At 42.7% G+C, this 17,743-nt stretch overlaps 1 protein-coding gene across 7 annotated transcripts in view; it reads right to left on the bottom strand.

Moving 5' to 3' along the window:
- Window positions 1-17,743, bottom strand: part of Eps8 (epidermal growth factor receptor pathway substrate 8) — a 173,418-nt gene that overhangs the window by 61,682 nt on the left and 93,993 nt on the right. For all 7 annotated transcript variants that reach the window (XM_028872184.2, XM_028872183.2, XM_028872185.2 and 4 more), the window contains 2 exons: window positions 5,227-5,306; window positions 3,899-3,975 (listed from right to left, as the gene is read on the bottom strand). In XM_028872184.2, the coding sequence (XP_028728017.1) occupies window positions 3,899-3,975; window positions 5,227-5,285 (136 nt within the window). In that variant the 5' untranslated portion in view covers window positions 5,286-5,306. The remainder of the gene's footprint in view (window positions 1-3,898; window positions 3,976-5,226; window positions 5,307-17,743) is intronic.

The following is a 17,743-nucleotide window of genomic DNA, read 5'->3' as shown; positions in this document are numbered from 1 at the left end:
CTATATATGGATATACAGTTTTTCCAGGAACATTTGTTAGAGTCTGTCTTAACTACAATGTATATTTTGGGCATCTCTGTTGAGACTCAGATCACTGTAGCTCTGTGGGATTAATTTATGGTTCCTTTCTTCTATTCCATCAGGTCACATGTCTGTTTCTGTTACTATGGCTCTATAGTATAATTTGAATCAAGAATTCCATTATCTCTAGCTTGTTCTTTTTCTTGGGACTGTTTTGGCTACTTGGAGTCTTTGGTGCTTCCATATGAATCTTAGGATTAGCTTTTCCATGTCTCTGAAGTCTTTGCATTTTTCCGTGTCTTTGAAGTCATTGCAGTCTTGATGGGCATTGCAGTGAAATTAAGGATGCACAAGAATAATTCTGCCAATCCACGAGCATGGGACATCTTCTCATTCTGCTGTTTCCCCAGTGACCTGCTTCAGTCATCTTGGGTGTTTATTTTTATTTGTGAGGACACTATGGATGGGATTCCTTTCTCCCAATTTATTCTTGGCATACTCATTATTGCTGCATAGAAAAAATACTGGTTTTGCATTCTACTGCTCAGTTTTCTGTTAGAGTCTCTAGGGTCTTTTCAGCATAGGACATCCTGCCCTCTCCCTTGAAAATGTGGACACCTCGCCTTCTTCTCTCCCACGTGTGGACACCCTGCCTTCTTCTCTCCCACGTGTGGACACCCGGCCTTATTCTCTCACAGCTGTGGACACCCTGCCTTATTCTCTCACAGGTGTGGGTACCCACCCTGCCTTATTCTCTTACACGTGTGGACACCTTGCTTGTTCCTCTAGCACAAATATCCTTCCACTCTTTTATCTTGCTGTGAATGATGATGGTGGATTTTGCTAATGGCTTATTCTGCATCTATTGAGACAATTTTATGATTCCCCCCGATTCTATTTATGTGCTGTTTTATGTTTATTGGTGTAGGTTGAAACTTTTTTTTTTCATTCCTGAAATGAAGCCAACATGGCTATGGTTTATGATCTTTTTGCTGGTTGAATTCTACTTTTGCATGTATTTTATGGAGATTTTTTAAATATATGTTGATCAAAGAAGTTGATTTATAGTTTTCATTTTTGTTATTCCTTCTCCAGTTCTATTATCAGAATGAAATTGGCTTCATAAAGAGAATTTGATAGTGCTCCTTCCCTTTCTGCCTAGGGGGCAGTGTGGGGAGCCTTGGTGGTAACTCTTCTGGTAAGGCCTAATAGAATTCAGAAATGAATCCATATGCTCCTGGGCTCCTCTCCGCTTGAAGACTTGAAAGCTGCTTCTAACTCATTGCAACAGTCTCTCTCTGTCTCTGTCTCTGTCTGTGTGTGTGTGTGTGTGTGTGTGTGTGTGTGTGTGTGTGTGTGTGTAAGTCATTCAATTGTTCATATCCTCTTGGTTCTACCTGGATATGTGGTCATGTGTATTAGGAAATAGTAACTGCTAGTCTGTCTCACCATAATTCACACTGGTGATGATAATCTGTCATTTATCTTTGAAATGACTCAAAAGGCATAGAAACAGAGATGATAATGGCAAGGATCCAGCATAAAATGGACTTAATAAATATCAGTCTCAAAATGAAAGGCTGAAGGGATTGTTTTATCCTTACAAAATCCACTTCATTTATTCAGTCTCTTCAAGCCAATCTCCGCACTACAAGACCTTAGAGGCAGGGATGAGACATTACTGGTCCTGTTTTGATCACATATTAATCACACAATAAGTATGTACTGAATACGTCCTCTTTGGACAACCACAAGTGACTAAGCTGTGGTAAGAATGTGTCAATGTGGGTTTTACCCATAGACAAAATGCTATTCTCAACTAGTCAGAGCAGCCTCTCTTTCCAACGAACAGCCTCACAGCTGCTCAAGGTGCCGAGAACAAGGATGGATACAGGAGTGAGAAAAAGGGCTTGGCTGTAAACAACTACATCATCCTCTAAGGCCCAAGGAACACCATGAAAGAGGGACAGGAACAATGTGAGGTCTGAACAATAGTGAAAGGGCTGGGAAATGCCACCTTCTGTGAAAGACACATCACTGTAAACACAAACTCACAGCCACTGCTAACGTCTATACTGGGTTGGCACAAGAATGGACCTGTTGACAATCAGGCATGGATGGAGGAGGGACTTAGGGGGCCTCAGCCTTCACTGCTGAACTGTTAATAAATTGGAGGAGATATGGAGTCATTGCTTTCCAATGCATACCCACTGGTGACCCCACCAGGCTCCGGTGGAGAGTTCCAGCTCAGTGATCACACAGTGGCCCTGGTTAAAGTACATGGATCACAAAACAACCAAAGACATGAACCTAGGAAAGGGACATGCAGGGAATGTGGGGGATGTTGACAGGGATGGGAGGGATATAAAAGAGAGTGTGGGAGAGTAATAAGAATACTATATGTGTGTGTGTGTGTGTGTGTGTGTGTGTGTGTGTGTTTGTGTGTGTGTGTGTGTATGAAACTGTCAAAGAACAAAGAAAAAAGAATGTCTCAATATGACACAAACAAAATTAAAAATGGCATTATTGACATTATAACCATTGAGAAACACACTTATATACGTTATTAAATCCATTTTATGACTGTATGATTTGAGTTGTAAAATCAACTCACTAAGAATATAGGTCAAAACAAATCACAAAACTTTAAGATTGGTAAATCTTACTGCCAAAGTCATAAATCTAGATAATGTATAATTCCCAAACTTAGAAAGTGCTATTTGTTTCCATAACACATAGTAACCATGGTAATACGCATACTAATAGGACATAAGTACAGTGCTTTCTGCTCTTACACTACTTTGGAAACAGTTTACTACATATCATTTAGTTCTTATTGCAGTGTTACCAGATAGGAACCTAATAAAGATGAGCCAAATGAGGTACAAGCAGGTACCATCACTTGCTCAAGGTCATTCAGCTGCTGAGTGGAAGAACTGTAGTTGAACATGGGAATGCTTGCCACCGTCTTGGCTGTGAATCACATTTCTATCTTATTTGCTATACAATAATAAAAGGCCGTACAAGCCCTCTCATATAACATAACCTTCCTATGCTTATGTGATACGCCTCAAGAGTCCTCAATTTCTTTGTAGTAACCCGTGGTGTATTTTAGCTATTAAAAAATAGTAGAGGGCCTGGCGATGTAGTTCAGCTCGTGGAGTGCTTGCCCAGCTTGCACAAAGTCCTGGCCTCAGTCCTGAGCACTGCATAAGCTGGACGTGATAACTCATGACTGCAAATGGTAGCACTCAGGAGGTGGAGGCAGGAGGATCAATAGTTCAAGGTCATGCTTGGCCACATAGTGAGGTCAAAGCCACCTGGGATACATGAAACTTTGCCTCAAAACTAAAATTACGCATATTTAAGACAAATTAGAGAGGTTACTAGAAGTCCTGGAATGATTAGCGAGAATGTCTAATTAGTATGTATTCCAGGATGAAATTCCATCAAGATAACTAGTCATAGTGACATACTACCCCAAATATTCAACAGCTATAAGGGGAAAGGGGCATCATCCATGGGCCCACGACCATCAGCTGGCTTCAGTCCTGAGCACTGCATAAGCTGGGCATGACGACACATGGCTGCAAATGATCAGCACACATATTACAAATGACACCCTGGAAACCCCGCCTGAGGGCTCAGCACCAAACACTGGACTTCTTAAATCATTCACTACGTCGCACCCATAGTTTCAGGTCATATGAAAGAAAAGAGAGTTCATAGCTTTGGTTTCGTAAAGAGTCTAAAGTAGCCATTATCTAGCTAGCTCTGCCATTTCAAACACCACAGCAGGTTAGGAGCTTGAGCAATGACCTTGAAAGCACAGATTGGAAGCAGACGCAGAAGCAGCCTATCAAGTAGACATACGTACCATAAAGGGCCTTTGCACTTGGTTTTGAACTATGTTCTCTATCCATCTGGGAAAAGGGTGGTGAAGATCCGTAGCCACTGTAATAATAATAAATAAAGAACGTTCATTGTCTTGGGTTAAAGTCCATAGTGGATAATAAAAATTCAGAACCAAGAGTTTAAAATGTCGATGTCCCATAAGCACCAACTGTTTTCTTAAAAACATACTAAGTTTACAGTAACTGAGCTAGCCAATAGGAGCAAGTTCCTGCCCAGGCAAGTCATGAATAAACAGAAATATAAATCAGGTAATGCCAGTGGGAACCATGGTGCCTGTCTCAGCCCATTATCAATGAACTCACCAAGGCTAGAAAACACCTTACAAGAATACAAACCTCTGCTATTCAACCACAGAGAACAAAGGAATAGTGGAGAGGCAATGTAGATGGAACCCTCTTACATCCTCTCTAATAATTAAATGTGTTTCCCTACATACAGTAAATACAACCTGTCCTAAAGAATGTGGAGTTTCGGATAAATGCCATGATGGCAGATGTGAGAAAGCCTCATTGTGCATGCCACAGAAGATAACGGCCACTCCATTCAGGCCTGAGGCTTCACTTCACACCGGGAGGCTTGTGGATAGCTCTGTCTGGGTTTTGCTCTATGTTGTTGTATACAGTGGCAAATATCTATAGAGTGTGGATATAGCTGTTTTACAAATAATAACAGAATGTTCCAGAGACAGCCAAAAATCTGGAATATGATACACATTTGATGACAAAAGGCAGTAAGACACCGGGGCGGTGGTGGCGCACGCCTTTAATCCCAGCACTCGGGAGGCAGAGGCAGGCGGATTTCTGTGAGTTCGAGGCCAGCCTGGTCTCCAAAGCGAGTTCCAGGAAAGGCACAAAGCTACACAGAGACACCCTGTCTCGAAAAACCAAAAAAAAGGCAGTAAGACATAAAATTCCAGATTCAAATATCTTTCAAGTACTTGACAGCATCCCTGGGGCTGGTATTTATTTAGCCTTTTTAAAAATAATAGCTTTTAATGATAACATGGATTAGTAATAAAAAAGGAGACTACTTCTGAATGAAATAGAAAAGGATTGCATAAAGAAATATAAATAATAGTTTCATTTAAAATATGTTTAAAAGTAGCTAGGCATGGTGACACATGACTAAAACACTATCCCTTGGGAGGCCAAGGCTTGTAAGATCAAGGCTAGACCAGATTGCACAGAAAGTTCCAGACTAGTCTGTGTTTCCAAGTAAGAACATCTCACCAAAATGAGCAAATACAACGTCAAACCCGTGCCAGAATTATACATGAACCCTTCAACTTACTTCATCTGAGAAGGGTAGACTCCATAACCACTTGGAGGGTTAGACATATGACCATTCATGCCGGCTCTCACGCCTCTGCTCTAAAAATAGAAAGGCACATAGGTCAAGGTAATAAACAAGTCAGAGCATCTCAGTTTTACTGCCAGGGTGATACTAGAAAGGCAAACAATAGGTCTCCACCTTCAAGCATTCAGGCTCAGAGGAATATATGGACACGTAAATGAGGACCCAGCTGGTTTTTAAGACCATTATAGAAACTGTAAGCTAATTTAGTGAGTTAAGAGGAAACCCTACAACGGCATCCTTAGTCATCTACGTGACTAGCCCATACCATCTGTCAACTCTGTAAAATGTCACCCCACTACTTCATTATAAAAGTCACGTAAACTTGATTCAGTGGAAAATGTGTAGAACACAGACAAGTATCCAGAGGAAAACCAGACCCTTTAAAGCTAAGCACGAAATGCTCACGTGAGGCCCTGGGTTCAATCCCGAGCACAGAATGATTTCATCAGTGGCCTTGTCAGTCACCTGGCTGCCTTTCAGCACACATCTAGCTTTCTCTCATCTTTGCTCCCCTTCCTTCATTGCATATTTAACAACATGTTGTTCGTTATTCTTACACAGTTTGATTCACCTCCCTTAAGACAGTATTTCCTTACACATTCCTTTTACTTCCCATGAGGAAATGATTGCCAAACTCCATACCTAATATTAAACTTCAGAAACCATTTTCAGTGCACTTTATAAATGGAACACATTTCCTTCAAATGACTGGGAGAGAGGTAAAAATACTGCCACATACATCTGAGGACCGAAGTTCTGGAACCCATGGTGGAAGGAGAGAGCTGATTCCAGAAAGTTGACCTCTGGCCTCTACACAATGCTGTTACGCGCACACATGCATTTGCGAACACACATACATGGCACATGCACACAATAATTAGTAATTAATGATAATAAAATTTTTAATTGCCTTCAAATAAGACCAATGAGTACAAACAAGTAAAAGTCCCTCATTATCAGTAGATGGCCATTTCTTACTTTTCTAGAAAGATGAAAATGTTGCTGTGCTAACCAGTATCTGCTCTCTCTTGGATCCACAGTCCTCCCTGACTTCTGTCACTAACCCACCCTGAACCCCACTGTGTTTTTCTACTGTGTCTTTTCATTGATTTTGCTGTTACCAGTCAACCTTCAGGGAGGGTACACATATCCCAGCTTTACTATAAGACAAGAGCCCAGGTAGGAGATGTGGGCAGCCACTGAGTGCTGAGTTAGTGACAGGTACTAAGACAGATACTAGGACTCCTGTGGTGAACAAATTAGATGTGACCTCGGCCACACAACCGCAAGTCTGGTGATAAAAGCAGACCCTTACTGAATAGATACAGAATTATAAAATGCAGTTGCTTTTGTGACAGACAATTCAGGGTTAGCATGGGAGTATACTGAAAAGGAACAATTCGGATCAAAACAATATTAAAGAAGCCTTGGTAATTTCCAGTTAATTCTTCCTCATTTTTTCATCTCAGTTCAGTCAATCACAACGTCCTTGGGGCGCTCTTATTGACTCTCCTGAACAAACAGAACCCACTAGCAGATACTCCCCACACTACAAACAAACCTTCAAAGTTCGGACAACAGCTGTAGCTTCTCATTTGTTAGTTCTTTCCTGACTTCAGCAGTCGATTGCTTCTCAAAGGGCAAGCACTGTTGTTTAGACTGCTGTTGTTCAAACACTCAGAGGGCACTAGGCATTCAAGAGGTGTCCATTCAACAGTTGTTCAGACCAAGGAGGAAGACGGAAGCCTGAGTCCCTCTTTCCAAAGAGCATATGATCTTAGAGGACATTCATTTCTACAGAATGACACAAGTAATTAAGTCCCAGTCAACAGGCTCCACTTGAAACCCAGTGGAGTCTGGTGGGAGGAAAAGCCACACACTTTTAGGAAGGGCCAGTACTTGACTTTGCTCTTAAACAAAGGTTAGAATTTATAGATCCCCCAAACACTACAGTGAATTCCAGCTCCCTGATGGTGTTCTCCTACTGGCCTACTGCTTGAAGACACGTGTCTAGATAAAGGAGCTGAGAAAGTTAGACATGTCATTTCAAAGCCCACCAAATGGTCACACTGATTCACAAGCTGAATTCCTCGGAGGAAGTGAGCTACACAGAGGACCGTGTAATCTGCATTTTCCTACATGCAGCAAACCACAGTGGCCCTCCCTTCTGGGAGGGGTGTCCTTAACATATGAAGATGGAGGGGCAGCCTTGACCACCAGAAGCTGACAATCGGCATTCCGGTGAATCTAAATGAAGACAGGGAAGGACCAGTTACCTGCCACTGGCGGTTGCTACCCCTTTCACATGCATCTCTCAGTACCACCACCAGAATTTGCTGCCAGGGCCCACACATTTGCCCAGACCTTCTTGCCCAAGGTTTACAGGTCTTCTGCTTAAGAGTAGGAAAGCATCTCACTTGGGTCATTTATTCTGATGTCACTCTCTCGTGAGACCCTTGGGTACCTTAAGGCTAATAAAAACTTACGTTTCTCTTACTCTTCAGCTTGTGTATTATTTTGGTTCCAAGACCCAGGCAAAGAGTTCATCCAAGAACTAAGGAGCAGAGGGGATGCCGCCCCCCTACAGCGAGCACAGAGGTAGCTTATCCGTAGAGTTCTTGCACAGCAAGCATGGGACCTGAGTGAACCCATGGGAAGCAGCAGGGCAGGGGGCACATGTCTGTAATCCCAGTGCGAGGGAGGTGAAATAACGGCGTCCTTCTGGCTTGACTCTACACTGGTGAGTGTGGCCCTTATAAAATTCTTTTATGTGGCTGTCTCTGTTTCTATTGTTTGTCTTCCCCTTTTAGTTTTTGACTTAGATACACTCCTTGGTACAGTAGTAAGCTAATCAAGGAGGAGCTTACTGATTTTGCCGGTAGGAATATCCCCACCCAACCTATAGGTGATTTACAAAAGTGCTCAGCATCTCCCAATTTGCTCTCAGGAGTTCTCAGGATACAACTAGAACACCTGGCTGTTGCATTCCAGATTGGGACTAGCACTTCAGATCTAGAGCGAAGGGAGGGGCTAGGGTCCAGGCATTTGCCATTGAAGACTGGAATCCTGACACACTCTCCCCTACTGTTTGGCTCCGGCAAGTCAATTAACCCTGTCTCAGCCCTGTCATAAACAGAGGCGATTCTTCTTTTCCTAGTTCATGTGGCTGGTAGAAACATCAAATGAGGCAGACACAAGTTTATTCAAAAGTTTTCTTTAAAAGAGAGAGAGAGGAGAGAAAGGAAGAAGAAACGGTCTTTCACAGCAGCCTGCTTCATTCAGAATATAAATTAAACCCCTAGGCCGTGTGCTGATTTTGATCTGGTTTGCATTTCAAAACCACAGCAGCTGGTTTTAATGAAGAGTGGTGGCCTGGGCCCCCTCTCCTGTGCTTGCTTCTTCCGAGGAGCCTCATCAATGCGTGGTTTGTGTTCTGTTTTAAAAGAGTGATCTGTCAGAATCGGAGAGCATTAGAAAGAGGAGTAGAAAATGTCAATTTGCTAAACTGAATTTCAAATATAGAAAGTCGTCCCACTGGGCCACTGTAGTGTCACTTGTCACTGTGGTCAGGTGGTGTTCCACATGAGGGCTTCAGATGTCTAAACATAGCCATCACTGAACACTCCTTCCAAAGGAAACAGTGTGCTGTCATTTTTTTTTTCAATTAGGCATTTAAAGATATGCTTAATTTAATGCCTAAGTAGCACCCAGAGAAGTTAAGAGAGAAGTCAGCGCTTACCAAGAAACAGGGGTTTTAATTTTCACAATCTTATCACTTTAGGGACTTGCAGAAGCAGTTAATTATACGATTTCCTTCTACTGAGGAGTACTGGAAACCATCACAATAGCTGCCAGGGGTCAGATTTAAACAGTCACCTCAATCTCTCATGAAACCCTTTTCTCAAGTCACGGTTATTACAGCTTTTCTTGTTTCCTAAGCAAAGTAACATACTTTGGTGATTGCAAAGATAAGAATAACAAATGCAAGCTGCAGTACACCAAAGAAGCCCAAGACTATGATTTTCAGTCAATGAAACCCACTCAAAGAAGAAATCAATGGGATTAGCAGTCAGACTAAACAAACAAGCTAAATTCATAGTAGAAAGTATACCTGCTAGCTTGGAACGCACTCTGCAGACCACAGACATCAACCTGTCTCCACCTCCAGAGTACTGGGATTAAAGGCATGTGCTAACTACACCCCGCCAATTTCTACCCAAACTTTATGACATTGTCTGCCAATAGTTTTACTTAAAACTTAAAAGAGGAAGCCTGGACTGGCCCTACAGGGAAACAGAGTTTGAGGTTTGCCTGGGATATAGAGTAAGTTCAAGAACAGCCTGGGTTAGCAAAACTGTCTTAAAAACAAATATAAAAAAATTTTTTAAAGGGTTGGGAGTGTAACTCAGTGGCTGAGCACTTGCATCCTACAGGGCTCTAGGATTGGTCCTCAGCATGAAGGAAAACAAAACAGAACCAACTTAAAGTCGACTCGAGCTGTAGATAAATGGTTATTATAAAACAAACCTTAAATATTTAAAATAACTTTTGCTTTACCAGAGAGTTATAAAAGATATTAGTCCACAGGGTTCTGTTATACGCCATGGCCTTCTTGTTAATGTTACATTAGTATGCTGCTTGAAATACACCAGTGAACCAATGTCAATTGTTCACTGAAGCCGAAACCTCACTCTGTTACTGACCCAACGTCTCCGTCTGTTCCAGGATCATCTCCGCTGTACTCTGTTACGCTTCGTCCTGACATTTCCTCCAGCTCCTGTACACAGGTATCTCTCCTATTCCCTTTGCTTTTGGACTCCTGGGTCTGCCAGACACAGCTTATTACAAATTGCCTTAAGACAACATAAACCCCTTTCCCTCACTTCTCTGGAAATCTGAAACGGAAGATTCTGTGGGCTGAGCTTCCTCTGACAGGTCTGAGGGCTTCCCCTACTGAAGGACACTCTGGGGCTGGTTGCTACATCCCTTCATTCATTTCCACACGGCCTTCTCCTAAACCGTCTTTGTCCAAATTTCCCCCTTCTTTTAGGGACAGCAGGCTCTAGACTGGGGTTCATGCTGAGCCAGTCTGACTTCATCCGAATGGGGACATACATAGAAAGGGTTGGTGTGAGCATATCAAGCCTCACCAATGACCTTGACTCTCTTAGGAGGGATACTGTATTGTGACAGGCTATAGGGCTCCACACAGGAGAAAGACAGAGATATGGACTGTTAGTCTCACCTCATCCCACCAACACTACCTACACTAGCCTGACATGGCTTTTCATGGTCGCATCAGTCACTGACTGGGGTGTTATCTGGGTTCCCATGGTTAAGTGGCTTCCCTCCTTCCCACTGCATGGCTCCAGGAAAGGAGTCACTCTGTGGATCAAAACAACAGAAAGTCACCCTCTTGCTTTGCAGGAAGATTCCACTACTCAATGAGGGAGTGTCTTCACCAGTTATTTAGAATTCTTCAATGGGAGGTTGTTCTATTCTCACCCATTTCTTTCTTTATACTGTGTCTTTAAATGAAGCTGAAATAATGAAAATGCATAAATAAAGGGCTCCGATTCATTGGCTGGAAACCCAATTATTTCTCTCCTGTGAAAAACCTACTTCCAGTGTTTCAGGAAGGAACGGAGCTATACTTTAGTTCTGCACTGGGCAAGGAATACCAATTTTCAAAGGGCAGCGAGGAGAACCGGGGCATGGGCAAGACCCAATCCTGAACAAAAGACCTGGGCAAGCACCACCACGAGATGAGCAGAATTTTAAGAAGGGAACCTCATCCAAGAAGATCAGCTCTCCCAGTCTTGAACGTCTCTTCTGTTTGGATTCCCAAGGAGGCAGGAGATTCACAGTGGGCACCTTCTCCCAGGAAAAGACGAAGGAGAGACTTTGCTCCAATTCACTTTCCAACTGTACACATTTTGGGGACTAGCATTTAGGACTGAGAAGTAGGGAGAAAAATCACCCCACTCAGCCCACCCCATCCCCCAACACTTTATTTTCAATCTCTGTTCTCTGACCAGCTTTGATGACAGTACTCATTGGCTCACTGTCCAGGTCTACTGCACATACCCCAACCATGGACCATCACGTCACTGAACAGCACACACCAAATGACACCAGGGATCTCCTAAGGCACATTTTTTATTGTTAGGTATCACTGTCTCCCTGGCAGTGACACAGTTCAACATTCTCCCTCAACAAAGGCAAACAAATAACGAACAATCAGGGTGTGATAGACACAGGGGGATTGGGAAGGCAGGGAAGCATGCTCTAAGAAGTTCTTCAATGAGGCTGACAAGCCTGTATTCATATCCCATCCTCATGTGCTAAATGGATTCTAATGCAGCAAGTCATAGGCCGTTAGATGCACTATTTATCTACCTCTTCCTGCATGACTGTCTCCTCTAAGTGACCTTGGCAGTGCTTCTCAACCTTCCTAAGGCTGCAACCCTTTAATATAGTTCCTCGTGCTGTGTTGACCCCCAACCATAAAATTATTTCGTTGCTACCTCATAACTGTAATTTGCTACTGTCATGAATCTTAACAAACATCTGATATGCAGGATATCTGTGATCTGAGGGGGTCATGACCCACAGGTTGAGAACCACTGACTTAGCTCAAAGGCCACTGTGAACACACCTCTTCAGATAATTCATTTGTATTTCAGTTCAGTTCCTTGTGATGATCAATGTTTCACAAAGCAAGCAACATTTTGTCCCTCTATAACCCATACTATCCTGGAATTCAGTATTGTAGCCCAGGCTAACCCTGAACTCATGATGACCCTGCTACAGAAATCCACTACCTGCTGGGATTGCAGACTGGTCCATATCATCTGGATTACACAACATATTCTTTCAAATGATCACAGCCTACAGAGAGGCTCCTGTCACCTTTAAGCTGCTGGTATTCTGAAGTCTTCCCATTTTTCTAAATCCTAAGTGTATTCCCCTAAGGTTATTTCAATCTAAAACTCAATTTACTAGACCACAGACTTCTTTTGCCAAAGCAATGAAATTCCATCTTTTAAAAATGTTAATAAGGTTTTATATAGTAACCTAATGCAGATGTGTACATCACCCAAAATCACTTCTCAGATATTGTACAAAAGGATGCTGTGTCCAGTCAGGGAGTAGAGTTCAGTGGTCGAACACAGCACAGATCCGACTCCCAGCATGCAAAACCAATCGACGCGAATCCTTCATGGTTCGGTTTCATCTTTTCCTGCCTGGCGTCCTACTCAAACGCTGACTATTCTGATGAGAGACTAGGTAGTAGCTGCTACTTCTGCCCCTCCTCAGCAGCCCGTGGCTTTATGGGTGTGGCTGCTGGTATCGCGGCCATGCCGGGCAGCACTCGCTCTGTGAGCAGAAGTGTAGATATCACAGAGTGCTGAGTTCAGCATGTCTAATGTTCAAAGTCCATGGACATCCATGAGTGCCAGAAAATGTGAAACTTCAAAATCATGTTCACAACTCCTTTTCCAGATTATTTTGTGCCTTGGGACTGTATTCATAAAGACTCTTTTTCAAAATGTTATTTTCCCTTTATCTTCAATAAGCAAGGAGCCTCACTATACTATTAGAAATCCATGTGGGGCAGTGAGATGTCTCACAGGCACACACGCTTGCCCCGCAGGCCTGAAGTCCCCCTTGGTTCCCTGAACCCCATAGTGGAAAGAGAGACCTGAGGGGCAACCAAAAGTTGTCAGGTTATCACACACACATACCACAGCACACATGTTCTCTGTACAAACAAAAGCACACAAGTACACAAAACAATGCTCAAGAAACCAAGTGAGGGCTCCAAAGTTCAGTGGTTAGGAAACTGGTGGTTAAAAAGAAGAGAGAGAGAGAGAGAGAGAGAGAGAGAGAGAGAGAGAGAGAGAGAGAGAGAGAGAGAGAGAGAGAGACTGATATGGTAAAGACTAAACAAAGAGAAAAAAAGAAAAAAAATCATTTTATTTAACCTTGGCTAGGTTAAAGGGGGAGGAGCAAGTTTTCTTCCTACTAAGAAGGCAAATCAAATCTAAGGCAGTTCCCTCATTTCGCTGAAGGCTAAGACCTGCAAACAGGCTCCTCTAAAATGTTATCTTATGAAGGAATGTGGCGGGGAGGTAAGAGAAAGGAGTTTGAGGACTAGAGAAATTGCTCAACAGTTATGAGCATTGCTGCAGGCCAGGGAGAAGGCTCAGTAATTGAGTTTCCTGCTCTTCCAGACGACCGACCTGAGTTTGGTTGCCAGCACAAGTGTCGGGTGGTTCACATCTGACTCCAGCTTGGGGGATGGGGTGGCTTTCCAACACCTCTGGCCTCTATGGGCGGCTGCAACCACATATACACATATATACACAGCCCCACATACATATTAAAAATAATAAAACTACACCTTTTTTTTTGTTTTTGTTTTTTTTCAAGACAGGGTTTCTCTGTGTAGCTTTGCGCCTTTCCTGGGACTCACTTGGTAGCCCAGGCTGGCCTCAAACTCACAGAGATCCGCCTGGCTCTGCCTCCCGAGTGCTGGGATTAAAGGGGTGCGCCACCACCGCCCGGCTATCTACACCTTTTTTTAAAGCGCACTTGTCAGTGTTTGACATAACCAAATTCTGCATTCATAGCAGGCATCTCACAACTGTCTATAACTCCAGCTCCAGGAGACCCAATACCCTTTTGTGGCTTCTGTAGGCATTCATACACGCATGTGCATACACACACACACACACACACACACACACACACACACACACACTTTAAGACTATAGATAATGCAAGGAAAGCAGAGTACAAAATTCAAGGAAAACTAAGCAAGCACTGGGTCTAGAAGCAAAACAGCCTCCAAAATCAACTGAACCAAAGGAAGGCAAGATAAAAATTTTAACATGCACAGTGAGAGAGACATCCAAGGACCATTGGCCATGCCCAGAACAGGCAGACAATGCAGGGTGGCACCCCGAAGCTGGGAAGTTCCAGACACTGGGTCTGAAGAGCCTCCTTTCACAGACCATGAGTCTTGAGCTGAGTCAGCCTTGGAAGATGAGGAAGAGAAGCAGTGGCCTGGCCCACCTCCGCTGTAATCTCTGAAGACTGACTTCAGCTACAGGAAGCCAGTGGTTAGGCTGGAGGGTACAAGTGAATCAGTACCACAGAGAGCAAACACCGGCCAGATCAAAATTGCATTAGACTAAACTGAAAAGAAATTGTGTCAGACACAACTAGAAACATCCAAAAATGTGTTAGAAAGATTTTTTTTTGTTAGGCAAAGAAAATTCAGTGTCTTCTTTCCTATGGGAATTTAATTCCTATTCTAAAGCCACACTTTTGCCCTTTGTTCTAAGGTTATCTGCTCCTCATCACTTGGTTTTTCTATGTATCATTAATAACCTCCCTTTTTTTCCACCTAAAATGCAATGCTTTGTGTTATTTCTTTACTTCCTCATTGCGATTTTTTCTGAACATTTCCACTGTGCATAATAAAGGCTCTATAATAAGTGTCTACTATTTTTACATTTTTCTCTTTTGTTTTTAATTTCTTAGTATCTTTATTCAGTTTTCTGGGTCACTTCTTCACTTTATCATCAAAAGGTATTCCCGGCTGTCCAGACTCATTATAACAATCCAGGGGTTTCTCAGTTCCCTCTGGCTCCTCTCCTGGGTTTCTGTATTTTTATGGGCCTAGTCTGCCCTTTTCTGTAGCATATTTTGGTAGTCTAAACATTAACTATTAGTTCACAGAAAGTTCAGGAGAAAAGTCACCTCTACTATGAACCTGAGCAGTTCAGGTGGACTATGAAATATGAGCCCAAGTTTATACTAAAAATAAAGGTGCCATAGCAGTCAGGGAAGGAACACGGAACACGAAGGACATTCCATTCACCACAGTCAGCTGACGGTTAGCATATGTTGAACTGCCCTGTGCTATTATGTCAATAGACATGACTCTCCGATCTCAGAGAAGATCTACAGTACACAAGTGAAGCACTGCCCTGGCTAAACTGGATGGCTGTTCATGGAGAAGCTTCAGTTACTCTTACTATTCTAGAACTTAAGTCACAGCTTCAAACATGCCCCGGGGTGGGAGCATAAGTGGAACCTGGGTAGAAAATTGCTAATCTCCACATCCTGACAATCAGGTTTGTTGCTGGTTTGCTTGCTTGTGTTAGGCAAAGCCCATGTGAGTGAACAAAACATGGAACACATTCTTTGTGAGTTAACCCAAAACAAGCAGAGAGATATCTGTGAGCTCACCTTAAATTCACATGGCCAACCAAAGTCATATGAAAATCTTCTGGGGGCAGTTACTTATTTATACAGTTATAACAATTGAACAAAAAATTAATTAAGGCCATTAAGTTAATATTTATTGAACATGTTGTCAAAAGTGCCTTCTAAATATTTATGAGCATGGCCACAGGCTAATGTGACTCTTGGCCTTGGGCAGGGAGGCTCCTTTCGGCAGAAGGTGATGGTTGACACTGAGACTCCTATTTGGTCAAAGCGAAGAAATGAGTGACCGATGTGCACTCGGCCTCAAATGGGATACATCACACCCCCACCCACCTGCTTAAGAGCTGAAGGATGGGAGGTGAGTGTCACGAAATGCTGCCGTCCAGATAGGGCATGACTGTTGCAACCATGAGCCCATGGCAGCCACAGTACCTGTACAAGGTTGGGGCTCCAACTTCCCCATGGATACAGAAGGTGCCCATGAGACCCCACCCCTTCCAGAGGAGTTGATGGCTGTTAATGGTTGCTGAAGGAAAGGGTGTCATGTTCCCTAATGGTACAGCCACTGGGGGACTAGTTGAGAGGAAGAGGTTCTGAGGGAAAGGGAGGGGATAGATACCACAGTAACAGACAGCCCGTAAAATACAATACATTCTGCCTGTCTGTCTGTGTGTGTATATATACATACATGTATGCGTGTATATACATATGTTTATGTTTATATATGAAACTGTCTAAAGAAAAGGGGGCTAAGGAGCTGGTTCAGTGGTTAAGAGTGCTTGCTATTTTTGCAGAGTTTGGGGCCCAGCACCCATATGAGGTGACTCATAACTACCTTTAACTCCAGCTACAGATGAAGACTCTCTCTCTCTCTCTCTCTCTCTCTCTCTCTCTCTCTCTCTCTCTCTCACACACACACACACACACACACACACACACACACACATACACAAGACTAAAGAAAAATAGAATAAAGTCCTTTAACTAACGGATGTTTTCTATGTATTAATAAACATTAGTAAAAACAGTAGTAAATATGGCCTTTATTGGAGGAAGATAGGCCTCTCCAAATACTTCTAAGTTACCATGTCAGCAGAAATTTCCACATACATGACCTGAGGTAAACACAGACCCAGATCACCACTTCATTAAAGTAAACCCATTAATACTCATTTTTTATAATTTGAGTATGCCAGCCACTGTGCCAAGTACTTAAATTGTGTTGTTTTATTTAATTCTTACCAATTTAAAGAGGTCATGAAAACCTCTTACTCCCATCTTAATGAAGAATCTGGGGTTTATAAAAAGTTACTTATAAAAGTTAAAAGTAACTTGGCCACAATGTCAATAGCCTGCCTATATGAGGGCTAAGATTCAGCACCTTACCCTAAGTCATGCTTGTAAGTACTGTTAAAAACTGGTGTTTCCTTTTCACTATTAACAAATCCAGTGCTGTGATATTGGCTAGAGCAATGCCAACAGCAAAAAAAAAGTTAGTCAAAATGACCTTTGTAAATTATCAGTACTCAAACAAGATTCACACAGCACTGATCAGTACCAGCCAATTAGAGTCCTAACTCATTCATTCGTCCAAAGTGCCCATCTGAGCTCTAGACAAATAGTGCCCAACACAACTTTCTTAGTAGATGGATTTTGTGTGTGTGTGTTGTATTGTTCATTTTTTAAAGATTTATTTATTATTATTTTACATGGATAAGTGTTTGTCTACATGCATGTATGTGTACCACCTGGGTTCAGTGCCCTCAGAAGCCCCAGAAGGGCATTGGATACCCTGAGCTGGAATTACAGACAGCGGTGAGCCACCTGATGTTGTTTCTGGGAACTGAACTCTGGTCCCACACAAGAGCAAAAAGTGCTCTTAACCACTGAGCCATCTATCTCTCCAGCCTATTTTGTTGATATGGTTGTGGTTGTGTTGTTGTCGCTATTTTATAAGACAAGGTCTCACTCTGCAGTTCTGACTGTCCTGGAACTCACTAGGCTGGCTTTGAACACTCAGCAATTCCTGAGTGCTGGGATTATAGGTGTGAGCTCCAATGTCAGGCTCTTCACTGATGTTACATCAGCACCACTCAACATAGTTCGTGAGGATTTTAGATTTTACCAAATTAGCTTAAATTTAAGCATAAATTGCTAATATGACTAATGCCTACCATGAAAGGCAGGGCAGTTCTATATATTTATTCTG

This window comes from Peromyscus leucopus, chromosome 3, assembly GCF_004664715.2.
Source record: "Peromyscus leucopus breed LL Stock chromosome 3, UCI_PerLeu_2.1, whole genome shotgun sequence".
NCBI lineage: Eukaryota > Metazoa > Chordata > Mammalia > Rodentia > Cricetidae > Peromyscus > Peromyscus leucopus.
Note: the sequence above shows the minus strand (reverse complement) of the source record. Positions and strands in the feature narration are given on the sequence as shown.